This window comes from Hyla sarda, chromosome 1, assembly GCF_029499605.1.
Source record: "Hyla sarda isolate aHylSar1 chromosome 1, aHylSar1.hap1, whole genome shotgun sequence".
Lineage (NCBI taxonomy): Eukaryota > Metazoa > Chordata > Amphibia > Anura > Hylidae > Hyla > Hyla sarda.
The window spans coordinates 595,410,948-595,430,220 of record NC_079189.1 but is presented as its reverse complement, the minus strand read 5'-3'; the positions used below and the strand labels follow the sequence as shown (position 1 = coordinate 595,430,220).

The 19,273-nt window shown below is 46.6% G+C and overlaps 1 protein-coding gene across 1 annotated transcript in view; it reads right to left on the bottom strand.

The window, feature by feature from the left end:
• The window catches only part of UBAP1 (ubiquitin associated protein 1), a 34,361-nt gene that overhangs the window by 12,826 nt on the left and 2,262 nt on the right, over positions 1-19,273 (bottom strand). Inside the window, exons 2-3 of the mRNA XM_056546724.1 lie at positions 2,226-2,266; positions 46-170 (exon numbers count right to left, since the gene is read on the bottom strand). Of these exons, the coding sequence (XP_056402699.1) occupies positions 46-170; positions 2,226-2,259 (159 nt within the window). The 5' untranslated portion in view covers positions 2,260-2,266. The remainder of the gene's footprint in view (positions 1-45; positions 171-2,225; positions 2,267-19,273) is intronic.

The window sequence follows — 19,273 nt, the reverse complement described above, 5'->3', positions numbered from 1 at the left end:
TATATATATATATATAAAAATTTTACACCGTTTACAGAACCCTACCTGGATTTGCCCGATGAGCTGGCTGATGTCCGGCACGCAGAAGCCAACAGGCAGGCCAACTTTATCCGGCACTCTGAACTTGTCACCAATCTTGAACGGGACGTCCTCAAGGTAACTGAAAGGCCCTAGAGCAAAGACACATGGTACAGAGAATAGCATGAATCATTCTTAAACAGAGGGGCATCCAGCTTTATGTAAATACAGATTAAAGTGTACCTGTCATAGACATGTCAAACTTGCCAAAAGTCACGTGACATGTTTGGACGCTGTTCAGAGTGCGCAAAGTCAGCCACTAGAACGAGTATTCTACCTTTAGTGATTGTGACGGGTGGGTTGGCCGTCAGGGGTCAAACAGAGGAAACCGCAGTACAGCCTCCAAACCCGACCGACATGGGTCAAAGTTTCACTGTGTGTGCGTCAAAATTCACAATACCGGCGCATGCACAGACTGCACACACAGGGCTGCTGCCAGTCAGGTAACCTTGTGTTGTCAAAGTCTAGTGATGGCAGGAAGGGAGGCGTGTCAGATCTACGCAGCTCTGGCCCCGCCTCCAGGACACTGGTAAAGGACAAAAATGTATTTATTTTTGCTTTTTTCCTTTTTTTTTTTTTTCAGGCACCACAATATAAAATAAAAGCTATATGTTAATACATTAAAGGGGTACTCCGGTGGAAAACTTTTTTTTGGCAACTTGGCATACCATAACTTGGCCAACTTTTTTTTTTTTTTAAATGAACTGATGCCAGAAAGTTAAACAGATGCCAGAACATTTTAGCAGCTGTATGCTACAGAGGAAATTATTTTCTTTTTTAATTTCTTTTTTGTCTTGTCCACAGTGCTCTCTGCTGACACCTGATGCCTGTATCAGGAACTGTCCAGAGCAGCATAGGTTTGCTATGGGGATTTTCTCCTGCTCTGGAAATTTCCTGATATGGGCATCAGGTGTTTGCAGAGAGCACTGTGGACAAGACAAAAAAGACATTCAAAAAGAAAAGAATTTCCTCTGTAGCATACAGCTGCTAATAAGTACCGGAAGGGTAAAGATTTTTTAATAGAAGTAATTTACAAATCTGTTTAACTTTCTGGAACCAGTTTATAGAAAAAAAAAATAATGTTTTCCACTGGAGTACCCCTTTAAGGAGAGTAAGGAGTATTACAGGGTCAGTTTACGTGACAGATGCATTTTAAATAAATTTAGGTAGTCATTTTCTAATTATCAGAGGGGTTATTAAGGAACCTCAGGACAACTCTTAACCCTATGTCTCAGAGCATGTAAATGTTATTAAAGGGGTATTCCAATTTTTTTTTTACTATGCTACAGGGGCTGTAAAGTTGTAGTTCATAATATAATGTCTGTACCTGTGTTTGATGGATGGTCTCGCAATTATGTGATCTTTGCCCTGATGTTTATTTTTAGCAGCATACAAAATTATTGGAGTCTCAGGTTTTTCCAGGTTGCACTGTGGCCCGAGACATTACATCACTAGTCAGGTGTTGAAAAGGAGCCTGTCTGTTCTTCAATGGGTGGAGCGACCGCTGGGTGGGGGATCATTCTGCATAGGTCTGCAGGGAATTGTCCCAGGTGTACTGCAAATGATGGGGTGACTGATGCGTGGGAGGGAGAAAAGTGACCTCACACTTACAAACAAGGGATCCTGGGAGTTGTAGTTGGGGGGGGGGGGGGGGGGTGCAACAAGAAATAACCAGTTCACAAAAAGAAATCAACAGCATTATGGTGGACTCATAACACAGCCATTTAGCTCCAAGACAAGCACAGATCCTTCCCAACATGTCCATTACCCCTTTAAGGAAAGTTTACTGTCCCCAGTCACTCCTTTGTAAGTGTGGGTATGTATATATGTGTATATATATATATATATATATATATATATATATATATATATATGTGTGTGTGTGTGTGTGTGTGTGTATGTATATATATATATATATATATATATATATATATATATATATATATAATTAAATAAATATATATAAAAATAAATATATATATATATATTTATTTTATATATATATATATATATATATATATATATATATATATATATATATATATATATTCTTTTAATTTTTTTTTTTTTTTTTTTTAAAGCACAGACCTTTATATATGCTATGGATAACACCTAAACAGATAAGACATATCACCTTCTATTCTTACCGTGTAAATCTGATGCCGACTTCCTAGAAGCCATTTAGAGTCTGCAAGAAAAGAAAGACAGGAGTGAGCGGAGAGCGACGAGTGATTCACATGAAAGCCACATGACAAGCGAAAACTATGCATATTCATTCGATGGTTATTAGGACATTATCAGCCCGATCCTCATAAACAAGGAGACTAATTCATGCAAATGCCCAGGCGGTGTAGAGAATAACTCTTTATTTCAACATATTCTGCAGTGCTCTACAACACAGAGACAAAATCAGACTAGTTATGAAAAGGCGCACAAGAGCTTACGATCTAAGGAAATCAATGTATATCTCACACAATGTGGTGCAACTGAGAACACTACATTATCAACGTGGGATCACCCTACTATCTAAGGCAGTGTTTCCCAACCAGGGTGCCTCCAGCTGTTGCAAAACTACAACTTCCAGCATGCCCGGACAGCCTTCGGCTGTCCGGGCATGCTGAAAGTTGTAGTTTTGCAACAGCTGGAGGCACGCTGGTTGGCAAACACTGATGTAAATGTGTATGAAGCCTGTAGTCAGGCATCCTTGATTGTTTAGTTCTGGGGGACGTAAGGGATTGTTCACCCGACATGTTCGGGACGTATGCATACATCCCAGTGATCTCCGGTGGAACCCAGCTGTCAATCACAGCCGGAGTCCGGCCGCAGCTGCCAGGGCTGCGATCGCACCGGTACCGCGATCTCGCCGGTCCCGGCAACATTAACCCCATAGATGCCGTGATCAATCCTGATCACGCATCTATGATGTTGTCACTCCCCCTGTTCACCAATGGCGGCGCCATGATACGATCTCGGGTCGCCATTGGTTGCTATGGCAGCAGGAGGCCAGATGATGACTGCCTGCTATGGAAGCCTGTGAGATCCAGCCAGAGGCTTTAAAGGGGTACTCCGGTGCTTACACATCTTATCCCCTATCCAAAGGATAGAGGATAAGATGCCTGATCGCGGGAGTCCCGCAGCTGGGGACCCCGGGGATCATGCACGCGGCACCCCGTTTGTAATCAGTCCCCGGAGCGCGTTCGCTCCGGGTCTGATTACGGGCGACTACAGGGCCGGCGGTGTGTGACGTCACGCTCCGCCCCCCCCCAATGCAAGCCTGCGGGAGGGGGCGTGACAGCCATCACGCCCCCTCCCGTAGGCTTGCATTGAGGGACGGCGTGTGACGTCACACGGGGGCGGAGCGTGACGTCACACGCCGCCGGCCCTGCGGTCCAGCTTAATCAGACCCGGAGCGAACACGCTCCGGGCACCGATTACAAACGGGGTGCCGTGTGCAAGATCACGGGGGTCCCCAGCTGCGGGACTCCCGCGATCAGGCATCTTATCCCCTATCCTTTGGATAGGGGATAAGATGTCTAAGCACCGGAGTACCCCTTTAATGTGTGCAGCTCATCAGCTTATACGGTGCTGCAGTACAAATGTATTGCAGCATAGTATAACCTGTAAAAAAGTTTAAAAAATGTATATAAAAAGTTCTGAAATAAAAGTATGAAGTGTAAAAAAAAAAAAATTAATAAAAAAAATGCCCCTTTCCCAATAAAAGCCCTGTATTATCACCCAAAAAGATCAAAAACACATCATACATACTAGGTATTGCCACGTCTGTAATAACGTATACTACCCAGAAGGGTGAGAGCCCGTTTGGGAATTTGAAAACATTGGAATATTAACCCTGGGAATCCCGCTTGGGAGATTTGCTTATAGATAAATAAGAAAAGGCTCCATTGTTGGCCGATCACTGGGTCTATTACACCAGGTTGGACCGGTCTATTCTGACGCTAAAACTAAGTTTACACGGCCGTTGTGCTCCATTCCGTTCCAGGTCCATTTGGCTATTTTTTTTGTTTTTTTGCCGAACAGACACCAAGACAGATACCACGGGGTCCCAATGGATCCTATTAACTTGAGTAGGGTCTGTTGGGGATCTGCATTTTTTCCGGAGATTAGTGAGAAAGAAAAATTTTTCTCTGCTGAACTCCAGTCTTTGCGACGGAGGAGCGCCATATACCGGAGCACGGCGGCAATGTGAACGAGTCCTAACTGTGCAATAAGGTACCAAGGTCTTAGGTCCGTCAGCACAGGGTCTATTCATTCCAGAGGCAATCGGCAGCATAAGGAGTGCAGCTCTTGGGTATAGGGCTTGAAGATCTGTATGAAAGTGAAGGCGGACAATTTTGACAAGACAATGAGAACTTCCATAAGTTTTAATAGATGGGGGCTGGGCCTCCTGCGATCTCTGTGCAGCCCCCTGCATTCTGTGCTGGGCACTGACTCCGAGATGTGACATCACGGCCACGCCACCTCCCACAGGCATGAATGGAAGGGGCATGATGGCCGTCACACCCCCTCCCGTAGGCATGAATGGAGGGATTGTGGCGTGACATCATGAGGGGGCGTGGCCGTGACATCACATCTCAGAGGCAGTGCCAGACACAGAATGCCGGGGCTGCACGGAGATCGCAGGGCATAAGGGGAATAGGGGATAAGATGTATAAAGCTGGAATACCCAAAATAAAGTGATATCCAAAGGTAAACAGCTTGTAAGGCTAAGTTCACACTGTCATCATGCTCCGAACCGTTTAGTGTCCGTTAGACTCTCTTTTTTTTTTTTTTTTTTGTGCCGAATGGACCCTGAATGGGTTGGAGAACAACTGACACTGCCAGGTCCCGACAGATCCCATTGACTTGAATGGGGTCCATTGGGGGTCTGGTATTTTAGGGAAGTTGAGTGGAGAAAAATAATTGCTGACACGCAGTATTTCTTTTTTCCGCTCCACTCGCGTCTTTCCGACAGACTGAGCGACAGGGCCCCCTATACCAGAGCACAATGGCCGCGTGAATGAGGCCTATGCTGTGAATGCATCCTCTGTCTTTAAAGAGCACCTCTCATTACATTGATAAATTTTATAATCCTCCCAGATCACTGCCCCCATCATGATAAACCACCCACTGCCTTTATTTTTATTATATTTTAGTCTTCTACCTTGATATTGTTCTGTATTTTCTGCTCAGTCTTAGATTCACAGACTGGGAAGGGGCGTTCCCCAGCAGGTGTGACATCATCTGAAGCCTTACAGGGGAGAACTTCCTCCCTCACTCTGCTACCCACAGCCCAGAGCAGCACAGTGTGAGATGAGCTATGATTGGCTAAAGCTGCGCACACACCCCTCAGCACTCCAGACTGAATTTCCTGATTTTGGACTTCTGTCAGGTCAGCAGGAGTCCAAAGTCTGTGCAAGAGATGGGGGGAAATGTGCTGTGGACAAGAAGGGAGACACCTAGTGGCAGCTTTTTTAAACACTAACAAAATATAGAGAACTTAATTTTTTTATTTAAACATAGTACATTTTTAGTTACCATAAGGAGTGCAATAGCAAAAAGTAGTTTTAATGACAGTGTCCATTTAAAACTGGTGAAGAACTACAACTCCCAGAATGTCATAAACAGCCTATTGTCTCCTGAAGGGGGAAGCTGCGGTGAATTTTGTTTGCTAAATAGGTAATGAGGAATTATTGTTTCTGCCATTTCCTCTTGCAGTGTTTATCAAAGGCAAAACTACAATTAAATGTAACCTGTCAATGCAGCCAAACTAGGACATCATGTCCTGAAGTCCGAAAGTCAGAAATAAGGACTGAGGCCGTCCTGTGTGAACTGAGCATCGACATCTCCCAAAGGATCCAGTGAAGAATGAATTCTTCAAATAAGGGAAACAATATCAAAGCATCTAAATCGGGCGTCATTGAAGAGATGTCTTGTAGACTATCTGGAAATACCTGTTTAGTCAATGTATGATCATCAGGATCATTCCAGAATGTGCTAAGTCATACAGCCGGCAGAGATGCTTCAGCGCTCACATGATTCATTATACAAACACTTTGGGACTTTCGCTAAGTCATGTGAATGATCTCGCTCCGGACTTTGGATCTGACATTTATAGGAAAACATATAATGTTAAACAGTAACTGCACTCATAAGGCATGAGCTCCTGTATATGACATAATCCTGGATCCCGACGGCTTCATTCATACATTGTAACGTCTTCTATTCTACCTGCGCGAAACCTACCCAAAGGAGGTCGGAAGAAGGACACCTGAGCGAAACCTACCCAAAGGAGGCCGGAAGAAGTGCACCTGCGCAAAACCCACCAAAGGAGGGGGGGGGGGAAGAAGTGCACCTACGCAAAACCTACCAAAGGAGGGCGGGGGAAGAAGTTCACCTGCGCGAAACCTACCAAAGGAGGGCGTAAGAAGTGCACCTGCGCGAAACCTACCAAAGGAGGCTGGAAGAAGTGCACCTGCGCGAAACCTACCAAAGGAGGGCGGAAGAAGTGCACCTGCGCGAAACCTACCAAAGGAGGGCGGAAGAAGTGCACCTGCGCGAAACCTACCAAAGGAGGGCGGAAGAAGTGCACCTGCGCGAAACCTACCAAAGGAGGGCAGAAGACTGCACCTGCGCGAAACCTACTAAAGGAGGGCAGAAGATGTGCACCTGCGCGAAACCTACCAAAGGAGGGCGGAAGAAGTGCACCTGCGCGAAACCTACCAAAGGAGGGCGGAAGAAGTGCACCTGCGCGAAACCTACTAAAGGAGGGCAGAAGATGTGCACCTGCGCAAAACCTACCAAAGGAGGGCGGAAGAAGTGCACCTGCGCGAAACCTATCAAAGGAGACCGGAAGAAGTACACGTGCACGAAACCCTACCGATTTGTAGCCTCTGAGCTTCTGGCACCATCCCGGCTATCCATGGCTGCTTCACTACGCTGACTTAGGACTTTGCGGTGAGTTGCTGGCTCACATTTCCTTGCACCACCCTATTTCCTTGCACCACCAGCACAATCAGCTTTACGTTTGAAACTGCTATCCACCATGGAATTTCACACAAATGTGCTAGTCCCGACATAGGTGTGTTAGTGAGGTGCCTCCAATTTTCTTTTTTCTATATTATTTGCAGTACTATCTGTACCTACGTTATGTACAAAAGAAACTTGAATACAGTACCAATCTGTACCTACATTACTCACATGGAGATACAGGAAGGCAGTACTATCTGTACCTACATCATGTACAGAAGAGACTAATACCGTATCAATCTGTGCCTACAATACTAACATGGAGATTCAGGAAGGCAGTACTATCTGTATCTACATCATGTACAGAAGAGACTAATACCGTATCAATCTGTGCCTACAATACTAACATGGAGATTCAGGAAGGCAGTACTATCTGTACCTCTGCCATGTACAAAAGAGACAAATATAGTACAGGGGTGTGGAAATTTAATAAAAAAACTACTTGTCCACGGGACTAAAAACGGAGCAAAATCAGCTTGTTCCTATTTTTTTGCACCATAATTTTTTTTTGGAATCGGTACCATTTTGGTATTGATCTGACGTTTTAATCGCTTTAACTTTTTTTCTGGGATATTATAAAAATTGCAATTTTGTGGTTTGGTATTTTTTTTTACTTTTACGTCATTTACCATATGGGATATATAATGTTATATTTTAATAGTTTGTACAATTATGCACGCAGCGATACTAAATATGTTTATTTTTATTATGTTTACATGTTTTTATATAGGAAAAGGGGGTGCTTTGAACTTTTAACATGGAAGGGGTTAATGTGAGTCTTAAAATTTTATTAAAACTTTTTTTTCTTCAATTTATTAGACTTACTTTTAGGAGGAATCATTAGATTCCTCATACAGATCAATAGAGTTCTATCGAACTCCATTGATCTGTGTGCTCTGTGATCCATTGATAGAGCCTAGTCCAGCCAGGGTCTATCAATGACAGAGCCACGGACACCAGGGAAGCAGTGGTAAGCCCTCCGGCCTACCTAAGAGAACTTATACTAGGACTATATACAGTGGTCCCTCAACATACGATGGTAATCCGTTCCAAATGAACCATCGTTTGTTGAAACTATGTTGAGGGATCCGTGCAATGTTAAATATAGGACGTTGTACTCACCTGTCCCCGCCGTCACCGCTCCCCTGGATGTCGCTGTCCATCGCAGCCGCCGTGTCCCCGGGGTGTCCCCGCCACTCCGGAACATCTCTGTTGCCTGGGATCGTCATTCCTCATCGCCGCCATCACGTCACTACGCACGCCGCTCCTATTGTATGACGGGACGGCGTGCGCGGCAACGTGATGACGACGATGGAGAGCGCCGGCGATGCAGGGGATCCCGAAGATGACGTCCTGGAGCCCCGAGAGTCTGCGCTGCCGGATAGCAGTTTATGCAATGGCCCCAACATACAAAAGCATCGTATGTTGATGCTGCCTTCAACATGCGATGGCCTCTGAGAGGCCATCGCATGTTGAAATTATCGTATGTCGGGGCCATCGTAGGTCGGGGGGGGGGGGGGGGGGGTCACTGTATTCTTATACTATTTAGTACCATCTGTGCCAACATAACTTAACAAGGAGAGACAAGGAAGTAGCACTATATGTGCCTGCATCATTTAAAGGGGTACTCCGGTGGAAAACATGTTTTTCTAAATCAACTGGTGCCAGAAAGTTTAACAGATTTGTGAATTACAGTAGAATCCCCAATAGCGGACACTCACGGCGAATAAAAAAAGTGTCCGCTAAAACACGATAAAAAGTAATATTACAGTAGAATCTCCCAGTGTCGTTTAATCTCCCCCGTATCATTTCATGCCCCCCTTTAGACCCTGTGCCACCTTATTCCCCACTGTGCCTTGTGCCAAATTATTCCCCCCCCCCTTATACCCTTTGACATATTTCCCCTTGACCCCCCCCCCATGCCATTTCATTCCCCCTTCATTACCCTCTGTGTAAATTCTTCACCCCCTCTTTATGAAGGGGCACAGGGGGATAAAGGGGGAATAAAATGGCACATGGGGTGGTAATGAGGGGCGGTTATGAATTTGCACAGAGGGCAAAAAAGGGGGATGAAGAGGAAATTATGTGGCACAGGGGGTAATAAAGGGGGGATGATTTGGCACAGGGGAATAAAGTGGCACGGGGGGGGGGGAGGGGGGGGCAGGGAAGGAGGGGGGGTGAATGATGTAGCCGGCTGATATACAGCAGCAGACCACCACTGTTTAAACATTGGTCTTCTGCTTCTGTGCTGGGATTCCTACAGGGGGGTGCAGCGGGTCCTCGGTTCCTTCCTGGGGTATTGATTGTACCCCCTGATGGCAGCCCTGTGTGCAAGGTAGGGCAGGCACATGAGCCTGGCTGTCCCCTAATGGGAGTGTTTTTCCCCCTATTGTCCCCTATTGGTAGTGTTTGGTCCCCTATTGGGTGTGTCCGCTATTGGAAATGTCCCCTATTCCGCGGGTGCAAATACATTAAGTCTAATGGGACTCTGCCCGGGAATTAACAACTGTCCACTATTGGGAGGTGTCCGCTAAGGGAGATTTTACTGTACTTCTATTTAAAAATCTTAATCATTCCAGTACTACTTGGCTGCTGAATGCTCCAGAGGAAGTTCTTTTCTTTTTAAAATGTCCTTTCTGTGTGACCACAGTGCTCTCTGCTGACACATCTGTCCATTTTAGGAACTGCCCAGAGCAGGATAGGTTTGCTATGGGAATTTTTCTCCTGCTCTGGACAGTTTCCGACATGGACAGAGGTGTCAGCAGAGAGCACTGTGGTCAGACAAAGGAAATTCAAAAAGAAAAGAACTACCTCTGGAGCATATAATAGCTGATAAGTACTGGAAGGATTAAGATTTTTAAATAGAAGTAATTTACAAATCTGTTTAACTTTCTGGCACCAGTTGATTTAGAAAAAAAAAAATGTGGAGTACCCCTTTAAAGGGAATCGGTCACCAGTTTTATGGAAGCCCTCCATCTGCTAACATCTCTACATAGAGGACAAGGCTACAGGTTTAAGCGTACGCCAATAAAACGTAACAATTGAGAAAATGGAGGTTTATTGCTCATATGCCATATCTAATGGGATGCCAAGTGTCCATTAGGCAGGGAAGTGCTTTGGCATCTCTTCTGGCTGGCAGATACTTGGCATTTCATTGGCATAAGAGCTGGGTGTATCCTAATATCATATCGATGTGTGATAGGAGGGGTCAAAAACACGATTTTTGCACATTTGTGATATGCGGACAGCTGCCGAAATTCAAAAGTAGGTCCCGTGTTGCCCCTATTACTACTTAGGACAGTGTTTCCCAACCAGGCGCCTCCAGTAGCTGCAAAGCTACAAATCCCAGCTACTAATCCCATGCTGAGAGTTGTAGTTTTGTAACCACTGGAGGCGCCCTGGTTGGGAAACACTGTCCTGAGTAATAGGGTGAACAGGGGACCTACTTGCAGTCCAGGTATCTTCTCTGTGGCTCCTGGCAATCAGCAGGTTCCAGGACCTTTCTCGCTCAGCCAATCAGTGGCCGGAGCGGTGTCATGTGTCAGACCAGTGATTGGCTGAGCAGGAGGGTCCTGTAAGTCCCGTAATACAATACGGACTGCATGGAGAACGGGATCTGAGGCAGACCTACAGGGGATTGGGGCTAGGTAAGCATGGGGCAGGGGGGGGAGGGTGATGGACATGGGGGAGTTGTAACATGAAATCGGGGGGTAGGGGGCGACAGGGCGTGAAAGTGGGGGTGGGGAGACAGGGCGTGAAAGTGGGGGGGGGGCGACAGGGCGTGAAAGTGGGGGGGGGGCGACAGGGCGTGAAAGTGGGGGGGGGGGCGACAGGGCGTGAAAGTGAGGGGGGGCGACAGGGCGTGAAAGTGAGGGGGGCCACAGGGCGTGAAAGTGAGGGGGGCCACAGGGCGTGAAAGTGAGGGGGGCCACAGGGCGTGAAAGTGAGGGGGGGAGAAACAGGCAGGAAAGTAGGGGGGGGGACAGGTGTGAAAGTAGTGGGGGGGGGGGGGGGAACAGGCGTGAAGGTAGGGGGGGGGGGGTGATTGGACAAGAAATTGGGGGATTTCACCATTTGTCTACTATATCAGAATCGCAATCGCACATTTTCCCTACATCGTGCAGCCCTCGTACATGTTGTTCCCTTGCGGGCACCAATACATCGCACTAAAACCTACAACTATACAATCACCTTGCTGTTACTTTGGCTGTGAGCCACTGACCGACCGTAGTAAATACAGACAGTAATAGAAAGTAGGTAAAATATACTATTCATCTACACCTAAAAGAAGCAGCAAATGATCGGACACAACATAGAAAAGGCTCTCACATAATATTCTTGGCAGCAAATAACCCCGTCCACAATCAATGACTCTACTTATACGGAGACCACAGCGTCACCTTTATCCTGGAAGCCAAAGAGTTACCAAACGTTCCGGAAAGCTTCCGAAAATGCCCCAGCATTAGATTTCATACATTTTGCTGGCCTGATGTGCGTATTGATGTGCAGGCATTAACATTAGAGATGAGCGAACTTACAGTAAATTCGATTCGTCACGAACTTCTCGGCTCGGCAGTTGATGACTTTTCCTGCATAAATTAATTCAGCTTTCCGGTGCTCCGGTGGGCTGGAAAAGGTGGATACAGTCCTAGGAGACTCTTTCCTAGGACTGTATCCACCTTTTCCAGCCCACGGGAGCGCCTGAAAGCTGAACTAATTTATGCAGGATAAGTCATCAACTGCCGAGCCGAGAAGTTCGTGACTAATCGAATTTACTGTACGTTCACTCATCTCTAATTAACATAATGGCCTCATCCAGAATAATAAAGTATAAGCGATGCCCAATACATGGAGGGCGAGCCGGGAGGAGCGGTGTATTACAGGTTTATAGGCGGGGAAGGGCCGACTGTTTACGGCGTATCTAATGTTATACCGGGGATACATTTTCTGATACCTCTAGGAAGCCTTTAGCGTATTTTACGGAAAACATACAGAAAATACAGGGCTGGGATGGCGTCTAACGCAGTGGTCTCCACACTGTGGCCCCCCAGATGTTGCACAACTTCAACTCCCAGCATGCCCGGACAGCCGTTGGCTGTCCGGGCATGCTGGGAGTTGAAGTTGTGCAACATCTGGAGGGCCACAGTTTGGAGACCACTGATCTAACGTCTGCTCCTCACATATTAGGGTCCGGAGCCAGGATTTCTTTTTAAACGACCAGCGGAATTTTTCGTTTTTTTTTGCACCACGAGCTGTAATTATTATCGGGCCCACTTTTGCGTAGTATTGATTTTTATTTTTATATTTTTTTTTTTATCACTTTTTATTCCCAAAAAAGCATTTAAAAAAACATTTTTTTTTGCTTTTATGCCGTTGATCGCATGGCATCAGAAATGTGATCTGATCATATAATAGTTTGGACAATTCCCCCCCAAAGGCAATAGTTCTTATTTTCCTATTTTCATTTTATTAAATGGAAATTATGGGGGGGGGGGTAGTTTTTTGTATGTGTATATATATATATATATATATATATATATATATATATATATATATATTTTTTTTTTTTTTTTTTTTACAAAAAGCTTATTTTTGTATTTTAAAATGTATTTTTTTTTTTACTTTTTTTTTTCAATCATTTTTTTTTTGCTCCTCCCAAGGGGCCTATTATAAGCAATTATTTGATTGCTTATACAGATCCGAATAAGCAATTCATTGATCCATGAGACAGGCACTGGATCAGTTGTACAGTGCCTTGGGCTGGCTTGAGAACTGATGAGTCCACTCAGGTATACGAACCAAAAAACTGTTAAAATGGTGTGGCATTTAAATAGTTAAATGGTGGACATTCCTAGTGATCTCCAATGTCTGTCAATACCGGTAGGTGTCTCTAATGAAGATAGCAGAGGAGGATGTGGGCCCAGCTCCCGAGGGCACGTCCTCACCCGACCCATGAGTTAAATGTAAATGTCATGGGTCGCATAGGAGTTTTAATAGAAAGGGTTGACGAAAACCAAGACGCCAGGATGAAATTCTCAGTTACGATGGCAACCTGGCGCCTAGGATTTGTCCAGCCCGGTGATGGGCCATTTTCTAATTTGCATTGTGTGTTACAGTGGGGATCAAAAGTTTGGGCACCTCAGGTAAAAATTTGTATTAATGTGCATAAAGAAGCCAAGGAAAGATGGAAAAATCTCCAAAAGGCATCAAATTACAGATTAGACATTCTTATAATATGTCAACAAATGTTAGATTTTATTTCCATCATTTACACAAAAATGGCGTCTGCAAAAGTTTGGGCACCCTGCACCGTAGACTTGCATTGAGGGGGCGTGGCCGTGACATTACGAGTGGGGTGTGACCGTGAAGTCACGGGTAGAGATGAGCGAACTTACAGTAAATTCGATTCGTCACAAACTTCTCGGCTCGGCAGTTGATGTCTTTTCCTGCATAAATTAGTTCAGCTTTCCGGTGTTCCCGTGGGCTGGAAAAGGTGAATGTAGTCCTAGGAGACTCTTTCCTAGGACTGTATCCACCTTTTCCGGCCCACCGGAGCATCTGAAAGCTGCACTAATTTATGCAGGAAAAATCAGCAACCACCGAGCCGAGAAGTTCGTGACGAATCAAATTTACTGTAAGTTCGCTCATCTCTAGTCACGAGCTTCCGGGGCTGCATCTGACGCTCTAAACAAATGTTGGGTGCAGCAGGGAGATTGTGGGGGTCCCCAGTGGCAGGACCCCCACGGTCAGACATCTTATCCCCTATACTTTGGATAGGGATAAGATGTCTAGGGGTGGAGTACCCCTTTAAAGAGACCTGTAAAACATGATCTGCTGAACAGCACCACTCTTCCTCTGCACAGGTTTTGATAAATCTTCCAAGCCCTAACATAAACCCCTCACCCACCAGGGGGTAATAAACCCTCCTATAGCCCCATAATACATAGATCTCACATACCAAAGTCCTGTGTAATACCGCCAGCAGGACAGATAGAATCTATACAGCGTCACGTGCTTTCCATCCGTATAAAACCCTGATAAGTGACGAGACGCGTTCTAGAGGATTTCAGACGTACGTCAGCTGTGACCCACAGACCGGCTGCTCCCAGCACTGCATTCATTATTAATACTTCAGGCTTAAATATTTTATCAGAAACGCTGACAAAGAGCAGGGAACCCGAACAGGACAACTTCCACCATCGCAGGATCATTGTGTCCTTACAGTAAGACATATAACCGCAACACGCACCAACTTCATGGTAAACTCCATCACAGTAGCCAATCTAAGCACATATAGCTGCAGTGAAAAGCATGGCGGGGGGGGGCGAGAACCTCTGGTGACACCGGGGATAGATATTACACTAATGCTGTGGTCCCCAACCCAGTCCTCCAGGCCCAACAACATTCCAGGTGTTTCCAGTTCCTCCATTGGAACAGACAGGTAAAAACGTTAAGTCTACCTGTCGTCAACAAAAACTTTTGATATAATGTAGATAATACCATTATATGTATATTTGTAATATACATTGGCAAAAAATATATATATATACACATTATTGGCTGAAAAATGCTGTCTCTGTGAGGAGACCAAATACAGGAAGTGAGGGCAGTACAAGCAGGGCTCTGTGCAGGCTCCTGGCTTATCAATCAACCTGATATGTGAATCGAGAGTGTGCCATAGAGCCCCAACGCACAGGGCCCCGCTCGCCCTCAGTGCTCTGTACACTGAGGGCAAGCGGGGCTCTGTACACTGAGGGCGAGCGGGGCTCTGTACACTGAGGGCGAGCGGGGCTCTGTACACTGAGGGCGAGCGGGGCTCTGTACACTGAGGGCGAGCGGGGCTCTGTACACTGAGGGCGAGCCGGGCTCTGTACACTGAGGGCGAGCCGGGCTCTGTACACTGAGGGCGAGCCGGGCTCTGTACACTGAGGGCGAGCCGGGCTCTGTACACTGAGGGCGAGCGGGGCTCTGTACACTGAGGGCGAGCGGGGCTCTGTACACTGAGGGCGAGCGGGGCTCTGTACACTGAGGGCGAGCGGGGCTCTGTACACTGAGGGCGAGCGGGGCTCTGTACACTGAGGGCGAGCGGGGCCCTGTGCGTTGGGGCTCTATGGCACACTCTCAATTCACATATCAGGTATACACAAATATATATATATATATATACATACACATACATATACACACACAATATAATGATACACAAAGCCCCGCTCGCCCTCAGTGTACAGAGCCCCGCTCGCCCTCAGTGTACAGAGCCCCGCTAGCCCTCAGTGTACAGAGCCCCGCTCGCCCTCAGTGTACAGAGCCCCGCTCGCCCTCAGTGTACAGAGCCCCGCTCGCCCTGCCTTCACTTCCTGAATTTAGACTCCTAATAGAGACACAGTCAATAGCTACAGGGACAAAAATATACACATTTTTTAAGCAATGTAAATTACAACTATACATATAATGATATTATCTACATTATATAAAAAGTTTTTGTTGACAACAGGTACACTTTAAATCTTGGACTGTTTTTGGGCCCTGAGGACTGGGTTGGGGACCTTTGGACTAAACCCCCATCAAATGATGCTCTGTCCCTGCTGATTACAGATAGCTGGAAACCAATATTCAGCCAATCACTGGCTCCCGTGGGTCACTGCTGTGCCCAGTAATTGGTTAAATGGGCACTGTCACACACTTTATTTTTTGATATGTTGTAGTACTTATGTACTACAACATATCTCTAATATATTGTCATTATTTTTTTTGGATTATCAGGGTGAAATTTATGTTTAAAAACCGGCCACTAGGGGTCTCCCTCCTAGTGGCCGGCTGCAGCCTGGCGTGACGTCACACCTGAAAAAGGACTGATTTTGGCCTGGCAATCAGTCCTTTTTCATTTAGGCTGCTCTCGTTCCCTGCCTGTCAATCAGACAGGCAGGGAGCGAGCGCATTGGCTCCCCGGCCACTCCTCCCACACATGTTTTCGCCGCCGCTGTCCCTGCATGCCCGCTGACGGACTCTGCAGTATCTGTAAGTATAAAGCAGGCAACGGGGTATGCGGGCGGGGGGTTGTGATGGAGGGAACGGAGTATGGTGGGGGGGGGGTTGACGGAGGGAACGGGCTAGCACCGTAGCGCCGCATGGCACTAACTTATAGTTTATCTACACAGGGTGCCTCCAGCTGTTTCACTACTACAACTCCCAGCATGCCCTGACTGAATAGATGTCAGGGCAAGCTGGGAGTTGTAGTGGTGAAACAGCTGGAGGCACCCTGTGTAGATAAACTAAGGGTGGAAGTGTTGTCCCCAGCAGGCATCAGTGACGTGGTGCCTGCTGGAGAAGTCTTCCTGGTAGCGAGCACTCTACCAGGCAGACAAAAAGTTATTTTTAATATAGTAAAAAGATAAATTAAAAGCAGTGAGGGGGTTAGGGATAGATGGGCACTAGGCAGGGACTAGGATGGTGGGAGCTACCCTTTAAGTGGGCATTTCTAGGTGTTGATAAGTCCACCAGGAAGCTGTGATCAGGCACAGACCCCCTAAAATCCAAAGACGCTGATATAAACAGACGCCTATTGCAGACAGTCACTCTGGCATCTTTGTCGCTTGAATGTTTTGAAATTAATTAACATTCAGGGAGAAAATTCTGTCCCAATAAAGAAAGCGCCAGACACCTCCGGGCTGTAACAAGTCTGCTTGTCTCTACATTTATTTCTTATATCAAACAGATACATCACATAGGGGTCAGTGGTGGGGCAGGTCTACGGCACTGACAACACCGCAACAGATCCCTGTGGACTGCGGCACTATAAGGATATATTCACACACGGCACATTGGTGGCAGAAATGATCACAACCCTTCTACACATCTGAATGGGGCTGGCGGAAAACAAATCCATTTAAAGGGGTACTCCGCCCCTAGACATCTTATCCCCTATCCAAAGGATAGGGGATAAGATGTCAGATCGCCGGGGTCCCGCTGCTGGGGACCCCAGGGATCGCTGCTGCAGCACCGCGCTATCATTACTGCGCAGAGCGAGATTGCTCTGCACGTAATGACGGGCAATACAGGGGCCGGAGCTTCGTTATGTCACGGCTCCTCCCCTCGTGATGTCACGGCCCGCCCCCGTCAATACAAGTCTATGGGAGGGGGTGTGGCGGTCGTCACGCCCCCTGCCATAGACTTGCATTAAGGGGACAGGCCGTGATGTCATGAGGGGCGGAGCCATGACGTCACGCCCCTGTATTGCCCATCATTACGCACAGAGCAAACTCGCTCTGTGCAGTAATGATGGCGGGGTGCCGCAGTGGCGATCCCCGGGGTCCCCAGCAGCGGGACCGCGGCGATCTAACATCTGGATAGGGGATAAGATGCCAGGGGCGGAGTACCCCTTTAAATGGAAATTTGAACATAGTTGTATGTGAGCATGAAAGGGGTACTGCGGTGGAAAACAATTTCATTTCTAATTAATTGGTGCCAGAATGTTAAACAGATTTGTAAATGACTTCTATTAAAAAATCGTAATCCTTCCAGTACTTATCAGCTGCTGTATACTACAGAGGAAGTAGAGTAGTTATTTTCAGTCTGACCACAGGGCTCTTTGCTGACACCTATGTCCATGCCAGGAACTGTCCGGAGCAGGAGAGGTTTGCTATGGGGATTTTCTGCTACTCTGGACAATTCCTGACACTGACTGAAAGAACAACACAACTTCTGGATCATACAGCATCTGATAAGTACTGGAAGGATTCAGATTTTTTAATAGAAGTAATTTACAAATCTGCTTAAATTTCTGGAGCCAGTTGATATGAAAAAAAATTGTTTTCCACCAGAGTACCCCTTTAAAGGGGTACTCCGCTGAAAACATCTTATCCCCTATCCAAAGGATAGGGGATAAGATGTTAGATAATAGGGGGTCCCGCCGCTGGGGACCCCCACAATCTCACGGCCGGCAGCGGCATCATCCGGAACATGGAAGCTTGGAGCTTCTGCATTCGTGACGCCATGCCCCCTCCATTCATGTATATTAAAGGGGGCGTGAATGGTAGTACATAATCACCACGCCTCCTCCCATAAACATGAATGGAGGGGGCGTGGCATAGTCAGTCATCGGGCACCGAGCAGCGTTCGCTCCGTGCACCGAATGACAGGGGTCCAGTAGCAGAGACTGCTGGAGTCTGCAGCAGCAGGACCCCCGAGATCTAACATCTTTGGATAGGGGATAAGATGTTTTCAGCAGAGTACCCCTTTAAGTGAATCAAGGCTTCATAGCTGTCAGTAAAAATAATACATATAATACATTTATATCTCTGGTGCATGCTTTTGCTGTGCCCCAAAAACTTAAGGGGGGTGGGGGGGGGGTGAAGTGTCACAGATTATTAACAAAAACTTTAGGGAAGACCCCCCAAAGGGGTACCCTAAACTAGAAACCCCCCCCAAAACAAAAAAATTATTATAAAATGTAACTTTTATTTGGCATTTTAAAACCAGAAAAATAAACGATGATTGATCTAGACACCGTTAGGTGCCAGAACCCCACTGATTAAAAACACAGGGTATGTCTAGCAGAGTGTTTCCCAACCAGTGTGTCTCCAGCTGTTTCAAAACTACAACTCCCAGCATGCCCGGACAGCCAACGGCTGTCCGGGCATGCTGGGAGTTGTAGTTTTGCAACAGCTGGAGTCACCCTGGTTGGGAAACACTGGTCTAGCACATCTGCATTGTCTATTTGGTTCAGATGCCTCTCGATAGGTCTCCACTTCGGGGGCTACTAGTAGAGATGAGCGAACTTACAGTAAATTTGATTCGTCACGAACTTCTCGGCTCGGCAGTTGATGACTTATCCTGCATAAATTAGTTCAGCTTTCCGGTGCTCCGGTGGGCTGGAAAAGGTGGATACATTCCTAGGAGACTCTTTCCTAGGACTGTATTCACCTTTCCCAGCCCACCGGAGCACCTGAAAGCTGAACTAATTTATGCAGGAAAAGTCATCAACTGGCGAGCCGAGAAGTTCGTGACGAATCGAATTTAATATAAATTCGCTCATCTCTAATTAAAATGTAACAGCAGCCAGAGTCCAGGGGTTGTTTGTTCTTTGAAGTGTCACAGAAGTGCGGCCTGAGGTCTACTGTGCCCTTCCCGTCCCTTGTGATGTCCAGCCGGCTGCTCCCCCTTTGATGGA